The sequence below is a fragment of the Diplotaxodon limnothrissa genome, linkage group LG13 (genome assembly GCF_057381915.1).
Source record: "Diplotaxodon limnothrissa isolate DT_005_m linkage group LG13, D_limnothrissa_male_GT1.1, whole genome shotgun sequence".
Lineage (NCBI taxonomy): Eukaryota > Metazoa > Chordata > Actinopteri > Cichliformes > Cichlidae > Diplotaxodon > Diplotaxodon limnothrissa.
The window spans coordinates 6,098,000-6,122,112 of NC_140608.1; the positions used below are offsets into that span (position 1 = coordinate 6,098,000).

At 39.5% G+C, this 24,113-nt stretch overlaps 2 protein-coding genes across 2 annotated transcripts; both read left to right on the top strand.

The window, feature by feature from the left end:
- Nucleotides 1-1,711: 1,711 nt before the first annotated feature.
- On the top strand, nt 1,712-9,601 carry pnpt1 (polyribonucleotide nucleotidyltransferase 1). The gene is made up of 28 exons (XM_085369067.1): nt 1,712-1,890; nt 1,998-2,058; nt 2,531-2,605; nt 2,721-2,826; nt 2,939-2,988; nt 3,108-3,171; nt 3,272-3,319; nt 3,441-3,554; nt 3,967-4,153; nt 4,367-4,418; nt 4,515-4,572; nt 4,681-4,777; nt 4,871-4,973; nt 5,342-5,412; nt 5,911-5,947; nt 6,049-6,115; nt 6,210-6,299; nt 6,409-6,462; nt 6,660-6,769; nt 6,905-6,976; nt 7,318-7,381; nt 7,468-7,551; nt 7,651-7,734; nt 7,885-7,991; nt 8,426-8,481; nt 8,617-8,695; nt 8,785-8,832; nt 8,912-9,601. Exons 1-28 carry the CDS (start codon nt 1,772-1,774, stop codon nt 9,065-9,067), a joined length of 2,313 nt encoding a protein of 770 aa, XP_085225193.1. The 5' UTR covers nt 1,712-1,771; the 3' UTR covers nt 9,068-9,601.
- A 2,176-nt stretch (nt 9,602-11,777) lies between these two features.
- On the top strand, nt 11,778-23,374 carry ppp4r3b (protein phosphatase 4, regulatory subunit 3B). Its single transcript, XM_085369700.1, has 16 exons — nt 11,778-12,211; nt 12,741-12,796; nt 14,828-14,926; nt 15,132-15,755; nt 16,470-16,547; nt 16,778-16,894; nt 17,009-17,125; nt 17,690-17,821; nt 18,307-18,409; nt 18,491-18,532; nt 18,924-19,082; nt 19,259-19,428; nt 19,509-19,648; nt 19,936-20,081; nt 20,162-20,301; nt 20,616-23,374. Exons 1-16 carry the CDS (start codon nt 12,070-12,072, stop codon nt 20,718-20,720), a joined length of 2,370 nt encoding a protein of 789 aa, XP_085225826.1. The 5' UTR covers nt 11,778-12,069; the 3' UTR covers nt 20,721-23,374.
- The last annotated feature ends 739 nt before the right edge of the window (nt 23,375-24,113 follow it).

The window sequence follows — 24,113 nt, forward strand, 5'->3', positions numbered from 1 at the left end:
GCCACGGAAACAAGATAAAACTGGTAGAAACCTTAGTAATAATGGGAATGAGAGCTTATGTGTTTCAGTGTGTGTGCCCGTGTGAAATCCTGCTGCTCAGCCCTGCAATTAGCTTCTGTGTGTGCGCGTGCGTGTATGCGTGAAAGTAATGCCTGGAGATGCTGTTAACACTTCATCTGTTGCCATAACAACTGCACCAGGCTCAGTGTTAGTGAGCTGGCTCACTGACTGACTGGAAGGCTGTAAACAAACTTCAGGACTGATCGTCTCATGTGGAGGCAAGTTCACTGATTGACTGCCAGATGTACTGACTGATAACTGGACAGGGTCCATGCAATGTTTAATACTAGGTTTCAAGATAAATCATAACAGTTGATACAAAAACGTTACTCTTCCTGAACAAAGGCAACTTTCTGAATATGGATGAGATAGCAACACAAGCATTTTTTTCCTTATATGCTGTTATATAGGGTTGAAATAATCTCACCACTTTAATGAAAGTGGCTGGATGTCGAGCAAACGAAAATATCAGCAGAACTTTTTAAACAAACAAACAAACAAACAAACAAACAAACAAACAAACAAACAAACAAACAAACAAACAAACAAACAAACAAACAAACAAACAAACAAACATCTATACTTCAACAGTGACGTCCATGGAGAAAAAGGAGAGTGTCTGACCGTTGTGGTAGAACTATATGCCTTATATGAGCTTTTTAATCCTGACACCTAGTGGTGAGAATTTAAAATTGCATTTTAGTGACGCAGCAAAAACATAAATATCGCCTTGAAAAATTGTAAATAATAATAATACTACTACTACTACTACTACTAATAAGAATAAGAATAAGAATAATAATAATAAGAAGAAGAATAATGAAAAGATATAAATAAAAATAGAAAACTGAGGGTAGTCTTTCATAAGATGAGAACTGGCTGATCTATGCAAATTCCCACAGAAATGCACAAATTGTCATTTACAGCATGATAATTTCCACGGGCATCTTAGACATCACGATTATTTGTTTGCTTAAGACATTTTGCATATAGCAAATGTTAGATGCAATCTAGATTTTAAGAAATCAGTCACTGACATATATTCTGGGAATGTGAAGAAAGAGGTTTTTTTTTTAAAGCAAACTTAATACTGTTTTCCCCTTAAACTTTTTACTCGGTCTTAAGAAAATGTGTTTTTTTTAATTTGTGGAATAAGTGGGTCAAATATATCAAACCATTACAATCAGATTTCATGGAGGTCTTAAGTGAATGATCGTGTCATCTTTTGTATTTCCTCTTTCCTCTAGCAAGTTTTACTCCTCTTTTTTTCTTATATTGCTTTCTAAACTCACTGATATTTTTTAAGTAACTAGACATCAAGGAGATTATAGGAAAATAAATACAAAAATATATTACATACGTCAAACAATCGAAAAATATGCCATACTTTTGAGCTTTTTTAAGATTATAGAGAATCAAGTAAAATATGTAAAATGAAAACCTTATTGATTACTAAAAGCCAATTTGAATACACCTGTTTGTTTATTTATTTAAATAGATAAATGTAAAGTAGATCAAGCGGAACTGTTGTTTACTGGATGGCAGGAAACTCCGTGGATGTGACACACTCTCCTCGCTCTGTCCAATCAGAAGAGACAGCTTCTCTACGTAATTCCGCACATGTGACGAACTGTCATGGTAGCCTCCTCGCTCACATCCCAACTGTAAAGACAAACTGAGCGCGGATATTTTTGTTGTTTACTGGTTAAATATGAAGTATTTGCTCCGGCTGGGGCGCTCGTTCGCCCGCCTTCATGTCCGGTTATGTCACCAGAGTGTTTACAGCCGCCATACTAACGCATGTAGAGTGGGAGTGGACCTCGGAGAGAAGTGAGTGGTCTTTCCCAGTTTCCATTCTCTTCCATGAACTGTGAAATAAAGCGAGCGGTGCAGGGTCACTGGCAGTTTCACGTGTTGTGTTCTTGCTGTTTTTGTAGGAAACTTGAAATCTCTTCAGGGAGGTTTGCCAGATTTGCTGATGGAGCTGCTGTAGTACAGGTACAAAAAAGTCTTCTTTGATTTGTCTTCGCCCTTTCTTTTTGCTTCTTTGTGTATTGTTTCTATTTCTGATTCTGTTTACTACTAATCCTCCTTCTGTTGTGGTAATTCATTAAACACCAGGCATAACTTTGTTGGCAAAAGATCTTTATTACAGAATAGTAAACCATGGGCCATCAGCATGCAGAGAATCGTCACTTATGCACAGGAATCCCACCAAGAAAAAAATCCTTTCAACTGGTAGCAGCCGGTCTATTAGTTTGGCTTTATGTCCCATGTCCGTTTTACCCAGGACGTGTCAGCACAGCACAGCAGAACCTATACTGAGGCTTGTATTGTTCGTGTTCATATGTTCAACTTGTAATTCACCTCTGTGGCTGCTTATTAAAACAGAGCAAAGATGACCTGTGATTTTTTTTAAAAATGTTGTTCTTCAGGTTTAAATGGTGACCACTTTTTCCTTTTCCCATAGCTCGGAGACACCTCTGTGATGGTGACCGCTGTGAGCAAAACCAAACCTTCTCCGTCTCAGTTCATGCCGCTTGTGGTACGACTCCATGTTTGTTACAGCCGTGTTCTAAGTGGATTTGACTTTATGAATCCCCGATGTAAGGAAACATCTGGTGGGGTTCTTTTGATTTAATATCCTTTTCAACTGACAGGTGGACTACAGACAGAAAGCTGCAGCTGCTGGTCGGATTCCCACGAACTACCTGCGGCGAGAGCTGGGCACCACCGACAATGAGATCCTCACCAGCAGACTTATTGGTGAGTTAATAAGATAAGCGCTGTCCTTACTGAGTGTATAACATTGTCGTGGAGGTTTGGTTTCCTGTTTAATTGGAGTGACCTGACTAACTTTCCCGTTCGTTTTGCTCAGATCGGTCGATTAGACCTCTTTTCCCTCCTGGTTATTTCTATGACACTCAGGTAAGTTAAATTTTAAAGAATTTTCACTGTCATGTGGTGATTATGTTGCCACATTTTTGTTTTCTTGCACAAAGGTGATAATCCTCCCATTCTGTTTTAATGTATGTTCACTCCTAAAGATCCTCTGTAACCTGCTAGCAGTCGATGGCGCCAATGATCCAGATGTGCTGGCTATTAATGCAGGTGAGGTAAATCTCAGCTACAGAGATTTCTTCACAAATCAGATTTTTTTTGTTTGTTTGTTTTATATCCTCGAGTAAAACATTATATTCTTCCATTAAAGCTTCTGCTGCCCTGGCCCTGTCTGACATCCCCTGGCATGGACCAGTGGGTGAGAAATATTGTTTTATTGATCTGAAATGGTGGTTTTCACTTCACTTTCAGTTCCTGGGACATTATTGTTATTATTGTTTATCTCCACCTTGGAGCTACTTATGTTATTGTGTGTGCAGGTGCTGTGCGTGTGGGTATGGTAAATGGAGAGTTGCTGGTCAACCCCACGAGGGCAGAGATGGCTTCTAGCAGTCTTAACCTGATAGTGGCTGGAGCTCCCAGCAGTCAAGTGGGTAAGTTAATAATTGGTATGTGATAAGCAGCAGAATATCTAGTGTTTATAGCGGCATGTAGTTAAGCTGCTAAGTTTAGAATTCAAACACTTGATCAAGTGTTTGGAATCACTTTGCTGAGGAGATAGTGCCTGCAGAAGTATTGACTTCCTGTATTTATAGACTTACCTTTATGTAAATTGTCTTTTATTGCTTCTCCTTTATGGGGATTTATTCATAATAGCATTTTGTGTTTTAAATTTGACAATTTCTGCTAAAGGTTACCTTGGACTTTTTTTTAAATCTTTTTGTGGCCTGGATGTGTGGCTTTCTGTAATAATTCAGTTTCTGAGAATCCTACATTTTCCTGACTCCTGCTTCTTGTGCCTGTCTTAGACAGCATCACATACTCATGTTTCTCTGTGTCTGCCAGTGATGATTGAGGCATCAGCTGAAAACGTGCTGCAGCAGGACTTCTGCCATGCTGTGAAGGTGGGAGTAAAACACACCCAGCAAATCATACATGCCATCCAGCAGCTGGCACGAGAGCAGAAGGTGACTAAGCGCACCCCGGTCAAGATGTTTTCACCCCCGGCTGACATGGTGGAACATGTTCGGAGGTAAGAACACAGCCTGAGACTGAGGAAGATGAAGGCAAAGGATGCTGGGAATTAAGCAGTGTATTTTGAAATGTTTTGATAAACGAGAAAACAAAATAATCTTGAGGCAAGGGTAATGATTTCATTTAATGGTTTGGCCAAAAATAGGACAAAAATAGGATTTATATTGTTCTAGCTCTCAGAAATGACTTGCTTTTCCTTTTCCTGTTGCAGATTAGCTTCTGAGAGGATCTACGCTGTTTTTACCGATTATACTCATGACAAGGTAAAATCTATCATCTTTATTCAGCTTTCTGCTTCAGTTTATGTATTAGGGAAGTTTACCTAAATAACTGTAATAATCTCATCATAATCTTTTTAGATTTCGAGAGATGAAGCAATCAACAAAGTTCGGCTGGAAACTGAAGAGGAACTTAAAGGTATTACGCCTTCAAAGTTATGGTGCATGGAAAGAATTTACAGTTGAGTTTCCAGTGTTGCTGTATTTCCATCTTTAACCCCTGTCAATTGATGTCGTCGATTCATAGAAAAATTCCCTCAGGCCGAGCCTTTTGAAGTCATTGAATCCTTTAACACTTTGAGCAAGGAAATCTTCCGTAATCTAGTGCTCAATGAGTACAGGAGGTAAGCACTCTGTGTTGTGGGTGGATATTATAATGTCACATCATCTGGGTGTGGAAAAATGGAAACATTGTGTTTCCCATTTTGTGTTTTTAGGTGTGATGGAAGAGAGCTGACTGGTTTAAGAAACATTTCATGTGATGTAGATCTATTTAAACCGCTGCATGGCTCGGCTCTGTTTCAAAGAGGACAAACACAGGTATGCTAAAGCACAAAGAGCCAACAACAGTCATAGTTCATTTGGTAAATAAGTTGGGGTTTTTTTTGAAGGGATTGAAGATGTTTGTGGCTGTTTCTTCAGTTTTGAAATCAAAAGTATGACAGGTTTGAATACAACAGCAGGAACGCTGAAACTGTAGTCGAGATATGTCGCTTTAATGACTGTTACACAGGATTTTTTCCTGGCTCAGAGTAGGCCTGTTTGGTACACACTTAAGCATGATCAGTTTAAATAAAGTATCGTCTATGAGTCTGTGTTACCAGTGTACCATTCTGTGTTTAAAAAATCCTCTAAACTGGAAAAACTTGGATGTTACCTGTAACAAAGTCCTCCTCTGCTCCCTGTAGGTGCTGTGCAGTGTCACATTTGATTCCCTGGAGTCCAGCATCAAAACAGATATTATCACTACAGCTTTAAGGTAAAACAACCCGAACACATATCCCAAAAAGTTGATTCTGTTCATCTGGAAGTAGCGTTTTCAGCGGGAGAGAAAATTTCGTTACTCATCCAAGTGACTTCTTCAGTCACTTGCAGACCCCTGCAGGTTTCCCCTTAGATCCTGAGACTGAAGAAGTCACTTTGATGAGTGACTAAACATTTGTCCCGCTGAAAACGCTACATCCAGATAAACAGAATCAACTTTTTGGAATTTCCTTACATGGATGCTCAGACGGGAGCATGACCATAACTGGATATTTGTTGCTCATGCTGATACTGTTTATCATGGATTAAAAAAACGGTATCACCTCATATACTTTATATATACAGATATGCAGTATGTTAATGTAGTATTGAAAAGGATCATTGTTCAGGAAGTTTCAAGGAATGTATTTCAAAAGCTAGTTATTAATTGTGGAGATACTGCCAGCGTCTACCAACATCTGCACTCCTGTGATGCATGCATTTCTTTTTGCAGTGGCATCAAAGACAAAAACTTTATGCTTCATTATGAAGTAAGTAAAATCATTTTTTAAGTCACATAGTTTATCAGATATTAAATATAATTGTTTTAGTTTTCAAATAGAGCTGTAAAGTCAACTTTCCTTTCTTTTAGTTCCCCCCATATGCAACCAATGAGACTGGAAAGATGGGAGGCCTCAACAGGCGAGAGCTTGGACATGGTTTGTTTGACTTTTTTCATCCTCTGTTTGTATTCAGTCTAATAATCCCTCATTTCCATCAAGAATCTTTTGTGCATTGTTCGTGTTTTTGCAGGAGCTCTGGCCGAGAAGGCTCTGAGACCAGTCATTCCTAAAGACTTCCCTTTCACCATCAGGGTCACTGCTGAGGTGTTAGAGTCAAATGGTGAGTGCGGGGAAGCAATTTTATAAGTCGTAATATAAAAAGTCACAAATACGAATGTGTCCATTGCTCTTATTTTTCAACATATTTCCATCTCTGCATGTCCTCTCAGGATCCTCCTCTATGGCTTCAGCGTGTGGGGGCAGCCTCGCTCTTATGGATGCAGGTACTGTTCTGACTTTTTAGTTAATCCAGGAAAAATCCAGTTGTAAATTGCTCTCTGGACCTTAGACGTGCAGACAGCAAACATCAGCTTTTTTTTTTCAAAGTGACCTGAATTTTGCATGTGTCTGGATACGATGCTAGTCAGATAATATGTCATATAATAATGATTAACTAATATATCTAAATCTGTGTTGCCAGGTGTGCCCATCTCTTCTGCTGTGGCAGGTGTAGCCATTGGTCTCATCTCCAAGGCTAACCCAGAAAAACCTGCTGAGATAGAAAACTACAGACTATTAACAGACATTCTGGTAAGTCCAGTTTGTGATCAGTTATTATCACTAACAAGTGGAAGAAAGATTATAGTTGAATGCTCAAAATGTTATTGTAGTTGTTCCTGGGTATGACAGGTGTTGAGTATGAGCTCTTAACTGTTTCGTAAACAGGGAATAGAGGATTACCTGGGAGATATGGACTTCAAACTGGCAGGAACAAACAAGGGTATCACTGCTTTACAGGTACTGCATTGAGTAACTTGTAATAAGTGTCTAAGAAAGATGTTTTAGAAGTAAAATTTAATAAAGCTAGCTGAAGGGACATCACTTTTTCATAGAAATGTTTTAATATAAACTGTACTCAATGTGTAAAATATTAAAGAAGAGACCAGTATAGTGTTAGAGCTTTATTTTATTCTCTTTTTATTATAAGACAACACTAACTTGTCTCTGTAATGGCAAGTTAAGCAGGATTCTTCTTAGTGAAAGTGTTGTTCTGCTTAAACGACTGCGTGGTGAAACATAAATGGCCTTTCTGATACAGATGAAATGTATTAACTAAATTTTCTTTATTTTACCTCCAGGCTGATGTGAAGATTCCTGGGTTGCCACTGAAGGTGGTCATGGAGGCAATCCAACAGGCCACAGGTAGCCCCAAAACTGAGAAATATACTCTTTATTAAAATTTTATTTGCATGGCTGTTTTTCAGCATTTGCCTGTTGTTGTGTTTCAGTGGCAAAGAGGGAGATCTTGGGCATTATGAACAAATGCATAGCAAAACCCAGAGAGAGCAGGAAAGAGAATGGACCTGTTGTAGGTAGGTTATGTCTGAATATTATATATATAGAAAGATGCAATATTTAATAGACAGTTTTTACTGTCATCTGTTCCAATATGTGATGTTTTCTGTCTTCAGAAAATGTCCGGGTACCTGTCTCAAGGCGAGCTCGCTTTGTTGGCCCTGGAGGCTACAACCTCCGCAGGCTTCAAGCTCAAACAGGTAATGTATAAGTAATAAAGTCTGAAAAAGGCAACTTGGAATGTGATGGTGACGTGATGCTAATCCAGCAGCACACAGATTTGTTTTTTCATAATAGAAACTGTTGTGCAGAATATAAAAACGTCACCACGTTTTCTTCTTTGCCTTTAGGTGTGACGATAAGTCAGGTAGACGAAGAGACTTTTTCCGTGTTCGCTCCAACACCAGGAGCCATGAACGAAGCCCAACACTTCATCAGCGAGATCTGCAAAGATGATGTGAGTCTCCCCCACTTGTAATTACCTTTATAATAGCAGTCTGTCTTTATTCAGAGCCTTTCAAAATTTGTGTTAAAATTTGCTCTACAGAGAACCCGAAACAGATTAAAAAAAGAGGAATATAGTATAAAGCTTAAGCTAGATGGCATTTAAACAAAGAAATAAGAGAAATAATCCTGATCAGTACACTTAAAAAAACAGGAAAGCTCTCAGCATGCTCTAATAAAACATAAAATATATATATCTATATTTATATATTCTAATAGTTTCTTTGCACCCTTTTATGCACATATATAAACTCAATTGCTGTTTTATATCACAATGCAAACATGACCTGCATAAACAAATCAAAACATTAAGAACAACTGCTTACACATATTACACATATTCATAATGTATGTAGGTGAAAATGGGTCTATTTCTTTGTTTTGCAGCAAGAACAGCAGCTGGAGTTTGGTGCTATCTACACTGCCACCATCACAGAAATAAGGTAAACTAAAACAATGCGTTATTTACCAACAGTGTTTGTTTACAGTTATTTCTCCACACTTGGAAACTGATTTATGTATAAATAAAGTATTGCAGCCTTCATACATTCATCTGTTCTTCTGCTCCTCTGCTTTAGGGACATTGGCGTGATGGTGAAACTTTATCCCAACATGACTCCTGTCCTGCTGCACAACTCCCAGCTGGACCACAAACGGGTTTGTGAATTTGTCTGCGTAAAATGGTTTTCCTTTTGAGTCTGATGGTAAGATTTCTACTTAAGTCACTTCCTTTATTTTCCTTTTAGATCAAACATCCGAGTGCTTTGGGCTTAGAGGTGGGACAGGAGATACAGGTGCGTCTCGGTTACTGCAGACAAGGCATTGCGTATTTCAGTCTGGGATGCTTGTATCTAAACTGTGTTCTGCTAACAGGTCAAGTATTTTGGACGGGACCCAACAGATGGCAGAATGAGGCTTTCGCGGAAGGTGCTCCAGTCTACCGCTGCAAGCGTCGTAAAGAGACTGAATGACAAACAGAGCATCTCCATGGGTTCAAGCGACATGCAGACGACCAGTACAGATTCGTGACACTCCCCCATGACTGCCTAACTTCTGGCTTTTCTGTCAGAGTAGACTTGGACTGAGTCAACTTTCCCTTTTCAAACAACAGATCTTGTTACGAACTATACATAAAGAAGGTTACTCCGCTGCTGAGAGCATGGATGTGGCTAAAATGCTGCTGACATCATGACTCTGAGAATTTGCACAAACAAACGGATAAGACGAGGAGGCAAACATTTTCAAAAATACAAGTGTCTACCCATTTTCATGCTCTGTTGTTTGACTGTATCAAAGTCATAAGATTTTTCTTTCATTACACAACAACAGTGCTTCTGTCATTCACATGTGTGATAATGTTGCCTCTTGAGGCATATTTGGTATCTGTTGTAGCAGCGTGTCCACTAAAGAAAAGAAAGGCAAGTGGGTGATGTGTTAGAGAGAGGCGTTTTCTTAATCTTTATATGGTGTTGCATTTATATTATATGTGAGTAATAAAATGTAAATAAAAAATCAGCCACAGGTGGGCCACATGCCAGTGTACTCCTAGTGCTGTTACCAACCATGGATAAGTAGGTCAGGAAGGGGATCCGATGTAAAATCTTCAAATCAAATATGTGGATCATCAAGAATGAACGACTACCAATGGTGCTGTTGACCAGCAGGGTGCTGGTGGAAACTGCTGTGCAAAGACAAAGAAAGAGGAAAGCAGGAGAGAAGGAAAGGTTTGTAAATGAGAGTTTACAAACCCAACTAAAAGGAGTAGCAGTATGTAGACGTAATATGTAAATAAAGTCATTAATGATTTCTTTATTCATGTCTTTAAGTCAACAAAACACCTTCCAACCGTGCCAGAATGTACTGAGTGCATGCATGTAAAATTTTCTTCATAAAAAGCTGATTTAATTGCATGTTTCAGTGGCCACATGCAGGCACACAAGTACTGCTTCAGCGTGTTTTAAAAAAGACAGTTGCTTCACAAGCAACTGCTTCACAAGGGCAGCACGGTGGCACGGTGGTTAGCACTGTTGCCGCACAGCAACCTGAGTTCAATTCCACCATCAGGCCGGGGTCTTTCTGTGTGGAGTTTGCATGTTCTCCCCGTGTTTGCGTGGGTTCTCTCCGGGTACTCCGGCTTCCTCCCACCGTCCAAAGACATGCAGCTTGTGGGGATAGGTTAATTGATTAATCCAAATTGTCACTAGGTGTGAATGTGAGTGTGAATGGTTGTCTGTCCCTGTGTGTTAGCCCTGCGACAGACTGGCGACCTGTCCAGGGTGTACCCCGCCTTTCGCCCTATGACAGCTGGGATAGGCTCCAGCGCCCCCCGCGACCCTGAAAAGGATAAGCGGAAGCGAATGGATGGATGGATGGACAGTTGCTTCACAATAGAAAAGGTTCATCCAGTGGGTCCTTAAAAGAAACTGAGTGGTGGAGATGATAACAGGAGAGCTGTAAAATTTCAACATTTATTTAAAACAATTTATTGCATAATATTGGACAGGGAAAGATCTAATAACTCTTTGGAGTCTTACAGAAGAATTAAGTGTTTCTCTGTTCAGCCTTAATCTAAGAGTGTTAGTAGTAATGTGTAGGGTTGCATCAGGAAGGGCCTACAGATCTGGAGGGAGGAGGAATGAAAGTCAGTAGAAGCAAGGCAGAATACATGTGTATGACTTAAATACCTCTGGGCTACAATCCAAAACAACAGACAGTGCACAAGACAGTATAGGCAGGGTGGAGTGGCTGTCGAGGTAATTTGTGGATATATTGGACAAAGGATGTTGAAGACGAAGCTTGCCAGACAGGAGGACAAGAGGATAACCTCCGAGAAGATTGATGGATGCAGAGGAAGGTTGATGTGACAGAGGAGGATGGACTGAGATGGAGGCAGATGATCCTCTGTGGCTCACCTTTCTCTGCAGAATAGTTTGAATTCAGTCATGTTGGGAGGTTCGTGAACATGAACGGCCTGTTTAAGGTCATGCGTCTAATTTAGGTCCCAACTTTGAATAGACCAATCCCAAACCTTTGTTTTGTTTTTGTTTTTTTGTTTTTTTTGAGGCATTCAGTGAAGTTTTGGTGTTTTGGATCATTGTCTTGCCGCATAACCCAAGTCTGCTAAAATTTCAGATGGCTGGACATTCTCATTCATGATTTTCTGGTAGAGGACAGACTTCACGGTTCCATCAGCTGCATAAAGCAGCAAACCAGCCCCAGACCATCACACTACCGTCACCATGTTTGACTGTTGCTTTGATATTCTTTTAATTAAATGTTACCGGTAGTTTTACTTACCAAAAAGTTAATCTTTTGTCTGAGGAATATTTTCCAAGAAGTCTAGAAACTTATGCCAAAAAAACCCATCAAGCTTTTATTCCTTTCTTTCTCTGTAGATCATGGCTTGAAGTGTTGCTTTTTCCAAGACAAATTCCTCGTTTGTGTAAAAAAAAAAAACTTGTCAGTTATGATTGTGATTAATTAACGTGAAAAACTCTGTTAATCTTCTGCTTAAGTAAGTATCTGCTTCCTCTATGAATTAAACAAGCTGAACAAAATCACATCTGTACATTATGCCAACATCTGCAAACGGCTATGGGTGCTATTACCTTTCTCTACCGTTGGTGACGCGGTGAGCTGGAGGAGCCGCAGTTCTGCCATTGGACGATGCAGCCCGGGGGAGGAGACCCCGCGGCAGTTAGCGCTTGATTGACGTAGAAAAAGAAAAAGAACACAAGATCGGATTACAAGATGGCGGTCTGTGGACGTTAGCAAGAAGGCCGTTAGAGTTGTTGTGTTCTCTCAGAATTTTCCAGTTTAATATTAGGCCCCTTAATAAGTAGATTCACGTCGTAATATGTTTATGAAATACCTACTAATATATTTTGTTGCTATTGGGAACTAAATTTAAACATGCATGTTTTATAACATGCGGTTGGAAACAAAGTTAACAGGTCGAGGAAAACACTAGACGGGTGAGGTGATAGCTTGTTAGCAGAAAGCTAGCCTGCTAGCTCCGACTCGTTTAAACCATGTCGGACACTCGGCGGCGAGTGAAGGTATATACGCTGAATGAAGATCGGCAATGGGATGATCGGGGTACCGGGCACGTTTCGTCTACATTTGTCGAACGACTGAGGGGGATATCGTTATTAGTTCGGGCTGAATCGGACGGTAAGTTCCCTGTTAGCATAGTTGTTGCGGTGGTTAGCATGCTAACTCCTGGTTGTTCGGAGAGAGCGCTTCGATTGCCCACAGTGGGCACCAGATTACCTTATTAGACTTTTTTTCTACATGTGGGGCAGACTTCGCCGTCATAGTGCCAGAACTGTTAATATTAGGCACGTCTCTCAATAAATGGCAAATATTTATTGAATAGCTGTTGCTAGCATGCTTATTAGTTTAGTCCGACGGGATCTCTATAGCATGGTGCCCCTGAAAGTCTGAACGCATAAACTTGTTATTGCTCTTTGTGGTTCATGTATGTGACAAAGAAAGTACATAACGTTATTACAATAGAATCTAAGGTCTGCTGTAGTTATTTTACCTTTGTTTTTAAGCATTTTAGTTTAATTCGATTGTTTTTGTGTGTATTTGCATAGCCATGACTGTTTATTCCCAGGCAGAATAACAAACCTCGTCTTTAAAGAACCGGCTTTCTAACTGGTTTGAATATTTAGTCACCTATATCTCTGTGCTTTAGGATCACTGCTATTGGAATCGAAGATAAGTCCAAATACTGCATATCAAAAACAACAGGTAAGTTTTTATTATTACCTGAGTCTGGCTCAGCTACAGATAGCACACATATTTAAATAATCCCAACACTGGTTTGAGATCTGCTGCTGGATAGTTAATGTAATCTAGGCGAGACAGTAGAAATTGGCTGACTGATGCAATTGTAAACTTGGTATCGAGTAATAATCGGGTAATGCCGTGAGTAATTACCACATATGAACCACACCGGTTTGTAAATCAAGGTATCATTAGAATTATGGCATAAATATGAAGTCTTCCCACATTTATAGCTGAGTGTCTGAAAGTCAACTTCCACCTTCCTTTAACAGTGAGCTGCTGTAATTGATGAAACATTTAACTAATTCAACTTAACCTTAACCTTGTAACTCTGCAAGTTCCTAAATAAAGAAAAATATTTTCCACCTTTTTCTAAATATTTTTGCACGTCTTTAAAATTACTGCTCTTTGTTGAAGGTTGTTGAATAACTTCCTTTTTTTAGGTATTGGAGGCTGACAGCAGCTCTTGTTCTCAGACATGTTGAGGCGTGTTTTTTTTTTTTCTTTCTTTTTTTTTGTTGTTGTGTTGCATGGGTTTTTTTTAATGTATCACTGTTATTGTGATATGACACTTTTATATTACCTAAAAATTTATAGAATTATTAATGATTAGGGTCTGGCTAACTTCAGGTTTAATCCTGGATTTCCAGTGTTTTGGAGCTGGTTTACTTCTTATGGGGTACATTACTGTGGCAATTTACACTCGCCTAATCTCCTCAGGAATGGGGCATGTTTGAGACAAGAGATCAACATGTTTGAAATCGCGTCCCATGGAACAATTATTTCTATGAAATAATGCATAAAGATCAATTAGAGCTTAGTGTGCAGATATTAAGAAAATCTGAAGTTTGTCTCAGCATCGGTAAGAAATAGAGATTCTTGAGGGCAACTTTATTCCTTGCTTCTTTCCTGTTGACTGCAAACAATATTAAAGCAACTTTATTGTTGTATAGGCTGTAATACATTGAAATGATACTAAAACAGGCAATTTAAACCTTTTCGTTTCTGACGTCATGAAACATTTGCAAGTTGGCTACTTACCAGTTTGAAATCTTTTATTTTGTTAAATTTTGTCTCTACTTGCCCTTAGACTATTTCAAATTGCGGAGACTGAGTGAAAGAAGCGGCAAATCTAAACGTCATTAGCTTCTTTTTATTGTAATATAGTAATGAGGTCTTCCCAGATCTTTGACATTAAGTTTGTTGCCTTAAATTATCAAAATTTGTACACACTTTACTATTTACTTTAATCATTATTACTTTAAGACATATATAACAATACTTTAAAATTACACAGCGCTTTTCTTCTCACACAGACTGACACTGCTGTTTTGGCTACAGAAGTTGTGTTGCAGCGAGTCTGTATTATCGGTTTACCTACTTCATGTTATATAATGCTAATTTTATAGCATGATAGTATTCATAAACTATGCCCCTCAGCTGCTAATAGACCGGTTCATGTTTCTGGTTGGTCATGCTGCCATTGCTGCCTCTTTCATGTGAATGTGGTCATAGCTAGATCGAAAAACCCCTGTTTGACTTATTTGATAACCACCTTGGTGAAGCTAGGTACAAAAAAGATATTCTGCATGTGTTTAGCTTGCTTTGTCTGTTGTAGACTTTTGTTCAAATCATTTTCATACTCTGTGGATAAGTCACTGTCATGCTAGAGGAGTGCATTCCCACCAGGATAGAAAACTTTATCCTTCAGATACACTTTAAGGATTTGCACCCAAATCCTGCCAGCAATACGTACAAGAAGGCATAACGGAGCCACAAGATCCTCTGTCTGCAGGAGTTAAATGTTGACGTTTTTATTTTCCTTTGCTGCCTGTGTGTGTGTGTGTGCACACATTTGTAAGCATGTGTTCAGTTAACATACAATTTAATGAAGTGTATCTTGAATAAGTGTCTGTGTGTGTCTGTGAGTGCCTGCCGTGAAAGAGTTAAGCGTGTCCGTGTGTAAAGTTTAATAATCCTTTGTCTTTGTTCCAGGACACATTGATTGTCTGGTCAGAAGCAGATAACTATGACCTTGCACTCAGTTTCCAGGAAAAGGCTGGCTGTGATGAGATCTGGGAAAGAATTTGCCAGGTAAAACTCAAACCAGGAACATACAGCTGTTTCACTGATGCTAAAATTCCATTGAGCCTACCACAATGGGCAAGCTCTGTTGATCTATTTAATAGTTTGTGTACTGGACAAATTACTGAGAAACGTTAACCTGTGCAAAGAGGTGACTGTACACATGATACTATCAATTGTGTTCATTTAATAATAGCTTTTATTTGTGACTCAGGTCCAAGGTAGAGACCCTGCTCTGGACATCACCCAGGACCCCATTGATGAGTCTGAGGAAGAGCGCTTTGAGGAGATTCCAGAGACAAGCCACTTAGTTGAGCTCCCCCCTTGTGAGCAAGGCAGACTGGAGGAAATTGCCGACTTGGTTACCTCTGTCCTTTCTTCACCCATCCGGAGGGAAAAGCTTGCCCTGGCCCTGATGACTGAGGGCTACATCAAGAAACTCCTGGGTCTCTTTAGAGTATGTGAGGAAGTGGACAACAGGGAAGGCCTCCATCACCTCTATGAGATTGTCCGAGGCGTCTTATTTCTCAATAAAGCAGCCCTCTTTGAGGTGATGTTCTCTGACGACTGTATCATGGATGTGGTGGGCTGCCTGGAGTACGACCCAGCATTGGTTCAACCTAAACGCCACCGGGAATTCTTGACCAAGACGGCGAAATTTAAGGAGGTGATCCCTATCACAGACTCTGAACTGCGGCAGAAGATCCACCAGACATACAGAGTTCAGTACATCCAGGACATAATCCTGCCCACACCATCTGTCTTTGAGGAGAACTTCCTATCCACACTCACCTCCTTCATCTTCTTCAACAAGGTGGAAATTGTCAGTATGTTGCAGGTAAGGATTCAAACCAAGCTATTTATAAAACAACATTATGAGTTAATTATTTAATCCACTGTGTAGTTTAGCCAGTACATATACAGTATTGCTGTACATGTTGTGACTAATTAAAATTTGTTTGACAAATGACCCTGCTTGTAGATTAGTCCACCAAGATGACTCATGCTTAAAACCAAATTAAAAATTTTTCTTTAAATGTATTTAATTCTCATGTGAAATGTTAAATCAAGTGGGAAAGCTCAAATAATAAGTGTGAACAGATGGAAATGTATAAGCCTGTAATGACTGTACAAATAATGTATGCGTAAGATGTGTGTGTCAAGTTTTGTATTGTGATGATGACCAATTAAAACTATACATTAAAACATTTTCAAAATCTTTGAGTGAATAGGTTTAGGCCCATTGTAACACTTGTATGTGGATTGTAATATGGTGCAAATGTGAGGCATATGTTCTGAACAATAAGTTTTATACCACACAATTATTTTCATGGTGTAAACAAACAGGACCTTAGAATTCTTTCATTTCACAGTCAGGTGACTGATTTTAATTTTCTGTACGGTTCTAGGACTCATGGGTTTATTGCTGGAATAATTTGCCTTTCATTCTTGTTGTGCTGAAATTGCAAGTCAGGATTAGATTTTCTGTTTATTTTTAAGACATGTTTCTTTATTGTTCTGATGTTTTAACCCGGCTTTAAATGTGCCGCAGGAGGATGAGAAGTTCCTAACGGAGGTCTTTGCACAGCTCACAGATGATGCGACTGAGGACAGTAAAAGGAGAGAATTGGCAAGTTTTAAGAAGTTTTTTTTGTTCTTGTTGGTTTTTTTTTTGGTTTTTTTTGGACATATGTTGAAACCTCAAAGTAGTTGCCTTTCATAACCATGTTTGAGAAATGAGCCCAGAAATGGCGGTAGGCACAGTGATTTTTATTTGGGACCGGTTTAATTATTTTGATCTTTGCATTTCTCATTTATATTGTCATTTATCTATCTCCTTTTTTTTCCTCCTCTCCTTAGGTTAACTTCGTCAAAGAATTCTGTGCGTTTTCACAAACGTTGCAGCCTCAAAACAGGGATGCGTTCTTCAAAACTCTGGCAAATCTAGGCATTTTACCTGCTCTTGAAATAGTAATGGTACGTTATAGTTCTGGCATGAATGTGTATCTGAGGTAGTCTTAATAAAAGTCTTTTTTGATTGGTCAATGCTCAGTTGAATTAACTTCTTTTTTTTTTTTTTTTTTTGTTCAGGGAATGGATGACTTGCAGGTGAGGGCAGCAGCTACTGATATTTTCTCTTACCTGGTGGAATTCAGCCCCTCCATGGTTAGGGAATTTGTCATGCAGGAACCTCAGCAGACAGATGATGTAAGCATCTAATCATTATTTTTTTTTAAAAAAAAGAACTTTCTCTTTAATGAAAGCAGTGTTTTGGCAGCCCAGGCTCTCTCAGTTTCAAATAGTTCATTACCACATCAGGCATGTAGAACAGTCCATAACTGAGGTGAAATCTAAATAAGGAAAACTGTTTGCTTTATGAACAATGAGGGAAACGAGGTGTTTTGTATTGTGACAACAGCCTGTCACTGTTGGGGCTCACGTGATGTGCTCGATTTTTACTACAGAGCCATAACATTTGAAGGCATTTTATAGCTGATACACAATTTACATGTTTGATAAAGTAGTATAAAAACACAGAACTGTTATAGAGAATTACTGAGACAAAGTTTGATTAACTTTCTTTAGTGTCCTCTGTTGATCTTCTGTTCTGTGTACAAGAAGGCTTTTTTTTGTTTGTTTTAATACTGTGTGTTTGCCCTGTTTTTTTTGAGAGAGACAGTTTTCTTTTCATGCCATACAAAATTTATTTTTAATCTGAGCGCGCTACTGTGTTAACTTCTCCTTTGTTTGCTTTGTGTATTTGTGTTTCAGGATGTTCTCCTGATAAATGTTGTGATTAAGCAGATGATTTGTGACTCTGACCCAGAGCTGGGGGGAGCTGTCCAGCTGATGGGTCTGCTCAGGACACTCATCGACCCTGAGAATATGTTGGCTTCCACCAACGTAAGCAAAATCAACCAGATTTTTGTTGATTTCTTCCCCTTTCCTTTTTCTCCAGCCATTGCTCAATGTTGATCACTCTGCTTTTTCATTTAAATCAGTTGTTCTCAGACTTTTATTTGGTGTGACTCATTTCCCCACACTTTTTAGTCATTAACAATGAAGAAAGGATCCAATTTAGTCAAATTAGGGTCAGTGGAGTCTTCTGTATTTAAAAAAACAAAGTCTACAAAGTCAAGTTTATTCAACTTAGTTTCACGCATTATTTTTACCCACCTGCAGTGGCTCTGCCAGTGAGTCCTGCCTCACAGTTGAAGAAACACTGATGTAAAGCAGCACATTTATGGTGCCTACCTCATTGTTATCTGACAAAATCCCCCATCTGTGTCTCCACATGTCCGTTACCACCACTAGATTAAGTATATGTGTCCCCTGAGTGAAACCTTAAACACTTATTAAAGTTTTTTTGTGTTTGTTTTTTCTGCTAGAAAACTGAGAAGACAGAGTTTCTGAGTTTCTTCTACAAATACTGCATGCACGTGTTGACTGCTCCTCTGCTGGCCAACACTGCACTTGACAAAAATTCAAAAGGTGAGCTGGGAAGTTAAACTAGGGTACAACAGACTGGAAGAAAGGAAATTTCACTGTTTAATCTATGTAATCACATTTCAGATCTGCAGGAGGGATCAACAAAGGTCAACCCAGTGTGCCCAGGTGGGTGTTATTTAAACTGTCAACCATGAACTACTCAACAGTTAGAAATTTGTGCATTTGAAGTGGCTTGAAAGTACTGCTCTTGTAGTAGACAACATCATTATATTATTTGTTTTTACCTGAACCCTTCCAAAATAAATGACCAGCAGCTCTTACTAAGGGTGTGGTTCTTTTTCTTTTAGAGGACGTGAATAAGAAATAAAATGTTAAGCTAGTCACCAGACTATGGGAACAGCTTCAAATTATTAAGGAAGATGCTGAGGATCACAAAATCTGGAATGACTCTTAAAACCATATATTAAAGGATTGTACACTTGCTGTCTGGCTTGTATTTGGAAATGTACCTGGACAGTGCTGCATGTCCTAACACGATTTGTCTTTATTTGTGTAGACAACTTCCAGACAGCTCAGTTGCTGGCACTGATCCTGGAGCTTCTGACCTTTTGTGTGGAACACCACACCTATCACATCAAGACCTACATCATGAACAAAGACCTGCTTAGAAGAGTGCTGGTGCTGATGAACTCAAAGCACACGTTCCTTGCTCTTTGTAAGTTCCCTGTGTTCTGATAGCGACTACATTGTGGTTGAACCTCATATACAGATATAACCATACCAGAGCTGTGTAACTGCTGTTTGTATCCAAGCTCACAGAAATAATACAGATAAGACTTTGAATCATATCGTGCCTCGTTTTTTTACAAAGTGGCTCTGTTTTTGTCCAAGGTGCTCTGCGTTTCATGCGCAGAATCATTGGTCTAAAAGACGAATACTACAACCGCTACATCATCAAAGGGAACCTGTTTGAGCCTGTCATTAATGCCTTGCTGGACAATGGGACCCGATACAACCTCCTCAACTCTGCCATCATAGAGCTCTTTGAGTTTATTAAAGTGGTATGTAAAAGCACAAAGGCTACTTTAACAAGCCTTTGGTTTTGCATTAAATATATAATGATCCACCTTTTGCTTTCCAGGAGGACATCAAATCACTCATAGCTCACATCGTGGATAACTTCTACAAAGCACTTGAATCCATTGAGTATGTCCAGACATTCAAGGGCTTGAAAGGACGATATGAACAGGAAAAAGACCGGCAGAGCCAGAGACTCAACAGGTCAGAAGCAAGGGTCATTCCCTTACTGTGATCTTTATCACTCATGCACTCCACCACATAAATTTACATGTATATATGCCGACTTTACATAGTTTTCTATTCCCATTTTGTGCACACCCCTACCGAATTTCTGCATGTTTTAGTCAACCTCTGTTAACCCTAGTGCTTGTCATCATTGTTCAGCTTCATAACCTTCATTTATATTTAATCAGAGACTTATTACCACAAGGTAGTACTTCCCCTTGTGTAGACACCTGTACCTCATGAAGCAGTTTTCTCAACTGTAGATATCGAAGAGATGCGCGGTCTTTGGATGAGGATGAAGAGTTGTGGTTCAATGACGATGATGACGATGACGATGGAGAGGCAGTGGAGAAGAGAATGGGGGATGACTTCTCTGATAGCTACGGCAAGTACATGGAAGCCAAAAAAGGTAAGCTATATTCTCTTACTGTATGAATGTTGCTGGATAGTTTTTCCCAGATTGTTGCATGATCCTAGTTTGTGTTGTAGGAGCTGCCAACGGAGCCAATGGTGCCAATAACAATGGGAAAGCTGCTGCCCTCCCACCTGCCTCACCAGCCGTCACTCCAAACAACAGTTCAGCTTCTTCTGTCAAAACTGTTCCTCTTCCTGCCACACCAGTAGTCAAGGTAATATTTCATGTTGCATTCTGAGAAAGACTTGAATTCCTATCCTGTCCTATCCTAATCCTTTGTCCAATTTTGGGACAGTATAACACAGGACAGTCTTTAATTTTCTGTGTTGCACAATATGTTTCGAGTGGTATCACAACATGAATGCAGATAAAAGTTACACAAGTTACTTGTTGTTTGACTTCACTGGTCAGAATAAGTAAAATGTGAGTGAAATTTAGAACACTATGTTTCAGCACTAATAGCTGTCCTGCGCTCCTGCAAAAGTACATGTTGAAATGAAACAGTCACTCTTGTTGTTGTTGTCTTAGACTGCTCTGGTTGGTTTGGTGGACTACCCTGACGATGAAGATGAAGAGGAAGATGATGAGGAAGAAGACCAGTCTCCAAGGAAGCGGCCTCGTTTGAGCTCCTAAGGCGAATTGTCCTCTTTGGTCATGGTGGACGGACATTGAGTCCCTTTGAAATCCCCTCCTCTGGTTGTCTCATTGGCTGCCTGCCTGTGCCACCTGTCTCACTGAAGAAATGGACAAAGATGAGCTCCCACCTCTCTCAGTCCCTTCTGATTGCTGCTCCAGCTTCTCCCTCGGCAAAAGGAGATGAAGAGTTGCTTTTGTTTTGTTTTGTTTTTGTTTTTTTAAAGAAAGAAGGATCAATCTGTGTCTCAGCCTGTTTACCTCTTCCTTTTCAACAACCTCTTCAGGGAGATTCCCAAATCTCTTTTCTTCCACCTGAGAACCTCATTGACCCTTTGAGAATTCATCTCTCCCCTCTTTCACTCCTTCCTGCTCTCCTTTCCTGCTCTCACTTATTCCTCCTCACCCACAACCCTAAACACCAACAAGACATTGAAGTTTGAATTGGTGGCACAGCAGTTCCCAGCTCTACAGGGCTAAGGAAGCTGCAGTCCAACAAGAGCCCCACTGCGCCTGTCACCTCTTATTTAAAAAAAATAAATAAAAATAAAAAGCCCTTCCATACTTCTCAAATCCAAATCGATGAGCTCCAGAGAGAGAGGAAGTCAGATCACAACCAGCCAGTGTATGAACTTGACAGCAGGTCAGTCAGGCTAGCAGGACTAGCCGTCATAGTAATAGAAAGCTTGACTGGCTGAAGCTGTGTGTGCCGCCCTCCCAGAGAACTACTTACTTTAGTCATGGATAGAGGGACATCATAGAAAAATCCCCAAATTCTTAAGACAAGGGAGCTGACCAGTGAGACTGGGATGAAGACTAAGAGCGAGAGGAGCAGGACTCAAACCTTCAAAAGCCATGTTGTCAGTTTGGTCGAGGCACACACACAAACACACACACACACGATGATACACGCACATACAAGACTGTGTTAGCCAGGAAGTCCTGTATTTCATGACTTTGTTAAAAAGTACTGTACAGATCTTTTTGTTCCTCTTTTTAATCTTTTGCCCCTGACGTGATTTTTGAAAGGGGAGCAAGACCCCTACCTGCCTGTGTTCTTTTTGTTGTCGCACAAAAAGGTGGGGTCACTGTTCACCCTTTAGTACAGTTCATTTGATTCAGTGTACAAATACAGAGAAGTCCTAAATGCTGGTTTAAAAATAACAAAAAAACTTGCAGTAAAGTTTCTTTTTTTCAGTCAACATTTCGAGGATGTCTGGAATTTTGTACTTAAGTCAAACTTGGCGTCCTCGTTACAGTGTGCACATCATCAGCCCAGTTTGTGTTTTAAAAGGGTGGCAAACCTGAGTCGTTCATCCTTCTCCCAGACAGATCTCAGGTTCAGAGTTTAACTTGCATCAGAAACAAAAAGCTGCCCACCTTGTTGTGGCACAGCTGGTATAAAAGATGGATGTAGCCAGTGGCGTCACCCACTGGTTTGTGAAGTCCTGTTATGAAGCCTTGAGCTTAGCCTCTTGTAGTTTTAAAACCAGATGTGAGAAGGGGGGAGATGATCTTGCTGTGAACAAGGATATCACACACGGGATCCTACCCTGACTAATCCTCTTTTCGGATTCTAATAATGACTGCAATTTACAAAAGTGAGCTTCATGTTTTATTCAGTATTACCTGAAACTAGTGATTGAAACCATGAAGCCATAAACAAAGTGTACTGAGGTCATAGGGCAAGCAAGTTGAGGGCCGGTTTCCCATAAACTTCAATTTTTTTTTTGCAACCAGAGTTGGCCCCATCCACACTGGTTTCACTTTTCAGTCCTGGAAGCTGTGTCCATCTTTTATACTATGTTCTGGCCAGAGTAACACTACTAGATGGTGAATAATCAGATATTACATATACTGTGGAGACTTCTTCTAATGAGATTGAGGTGCTAAAGGGGGCTTTTGTTTTCATTTTGAGGGTTCAAAATGTCGTTCTGCTCTGGTTGAGATCTTCTTACTCCCAAAATTTAAAGCCTATTTCAAGTTTTTTTGTTTTGTTTTTTTCATTTTCTGTTTAAAAAAAAAAAACACAAAAAAGAAGAAAAATAAACCCTACAGATCAAAAGTTAGTTTAAGTCCTTTTAAAAAAAAAAAGTTTTCATTGACTGAATGGATGATCTGTTTTTATTAGGTATGATAAATATGATTTACCCCGCAGTCAATGCAGTGAAGTTTTTGAATCAAACAGTGGTTCTTGTGCGTATTATTTCTGACAACACACCGGTGTGATGAAGCGGGATAATTCTGTCGGGTTGGAACATTTCTTTCATTGCTTCTTCTCTCATGGTCCCAACACAAGCACATAGGAAGATGAAGGGAATCTAAACTGGGTAAAAAAAATAGCTAGATCAGTTGTTCATGTACAACAACAAAAGCAGGAGGTAGGAAATGAGAGAATTATTGCCAATGTGCTTTTCAGGAGCAGCACCTGCAGTGAATTGTCTTTCCTCCTCTATGTTGGTTCCATCCAACAATGACTGTTTCTGCTCTCCCTTGATGAATTTGTACCAAGTGCATTTACTACCACCATCCATTCTTAACATTTGTATGAATTTATTTGATAAGTTTTGAAATTAAATGTGACCCTGACATTGAACTTGTGAATCTAGCTTTGTTTACCAACTTTGTACCAATTGGCAATTGGAGCTGCAAGTGTCCTAGATTTTATGTTAGGCATTTTGATTGCTTAATAAGAGGCCAGAAAATATTAAGAAAATGGGGTTTAACATCTGAAAAGTTATATGTGCTTTCTTTTACTATGCACTGTATATCAGTTGGCTGAATTGCATGGAAAGTTACAGAGATAAGAGCAGGAGAACAAAAAGCCTGCGCTATTGGCCCTCATGGAGAATGGTCTGAAAAAGAGAAGTGAGCAGCAGTTCTCTGGATGAAAATGCCTTGTCAATGTCAGAGTAGCCAGGCTGCTTTGTTACACTGGTAACAGGAAAAATGTGTAACACACTGAATCTTGCTGCAGCAGTAGAAGATCATATATCAGCTGAGAACAGAAAACAGGCTACTGTTTGCACAGGTTTAAAAAATTGGACAAACTTTGCCGCAATAATTAGGGCAGTTATGAAAACAAAAGGGGGGTCCAACCTAGTACTTAAAAGGTCTAACTACTGAAGTGGGTAGGTTTTTATATATATACATTCAAGTCTAGACTGCAGGTTGTTTCTAAAAAATATTTTTTTTATTAAACAGCATACACAATAACAACATTACAAATAAACTGGTGCATTATGGTTGATTGAAGTGAAGACTCTTGATTGGTTTGCAGATAAATACAGCACTCGTAGAAAGCAGCGCACTGTTCTCTTGGCCCCTGTATGAACATGTGATTGGTCATCTTGACAACTTGCACAGCTCTCTTAACTGCCAACGACGTACCAG

Excerpts from the sequence above, each read along its gene's own strand:
- pnpt1 (XM_085369067.1), top strand. The coding sequence starts at position 1,772 with ATGAAGTATTTGCTCCGGCTGGGGCGCTCGTTCGCCCGCCTTCATGTC. Across the intron at positions 7,735-7,884 it reads CAGGCTTCAAGCTCAAACAG|GTGTGACGATAAGTCAGGTA; the intron begins GTAATGTATAAG and ends CTTTGCCTTTAG. Across the intron at positions 8,696-8,784 it reads CCCAGCTGGACCACAAACGG|ATCAAACATCCGAGTGCTTT; the intron begins GTTTGTGAATTT and ends TTTTCCTTTTAG.
- ppp4r3b (XM_085369700.1), top strand. The coding sequence starts at position 12,070 with ATGTCGGACACTCGGCGGCGAGTGAAGGTATATACGCTGAATGAAGAT. Across the intron at positions 16,548-16,777 it reads ACAGTAAAAGGAGAGAATTG|GTTAACTTCGTCAAAGAATT; the intron begins GCAAGTTTTAAG and ends TCCTCTCCTTAG. Across the intron at positions 19,083-19,258 it reads GCACACGTTCCTTGCTCTTT|GTGCTCTGCGTTTCATGCGC; the intron begins GTAAGTTCCCTG and ends TTTTTGTCCAAG.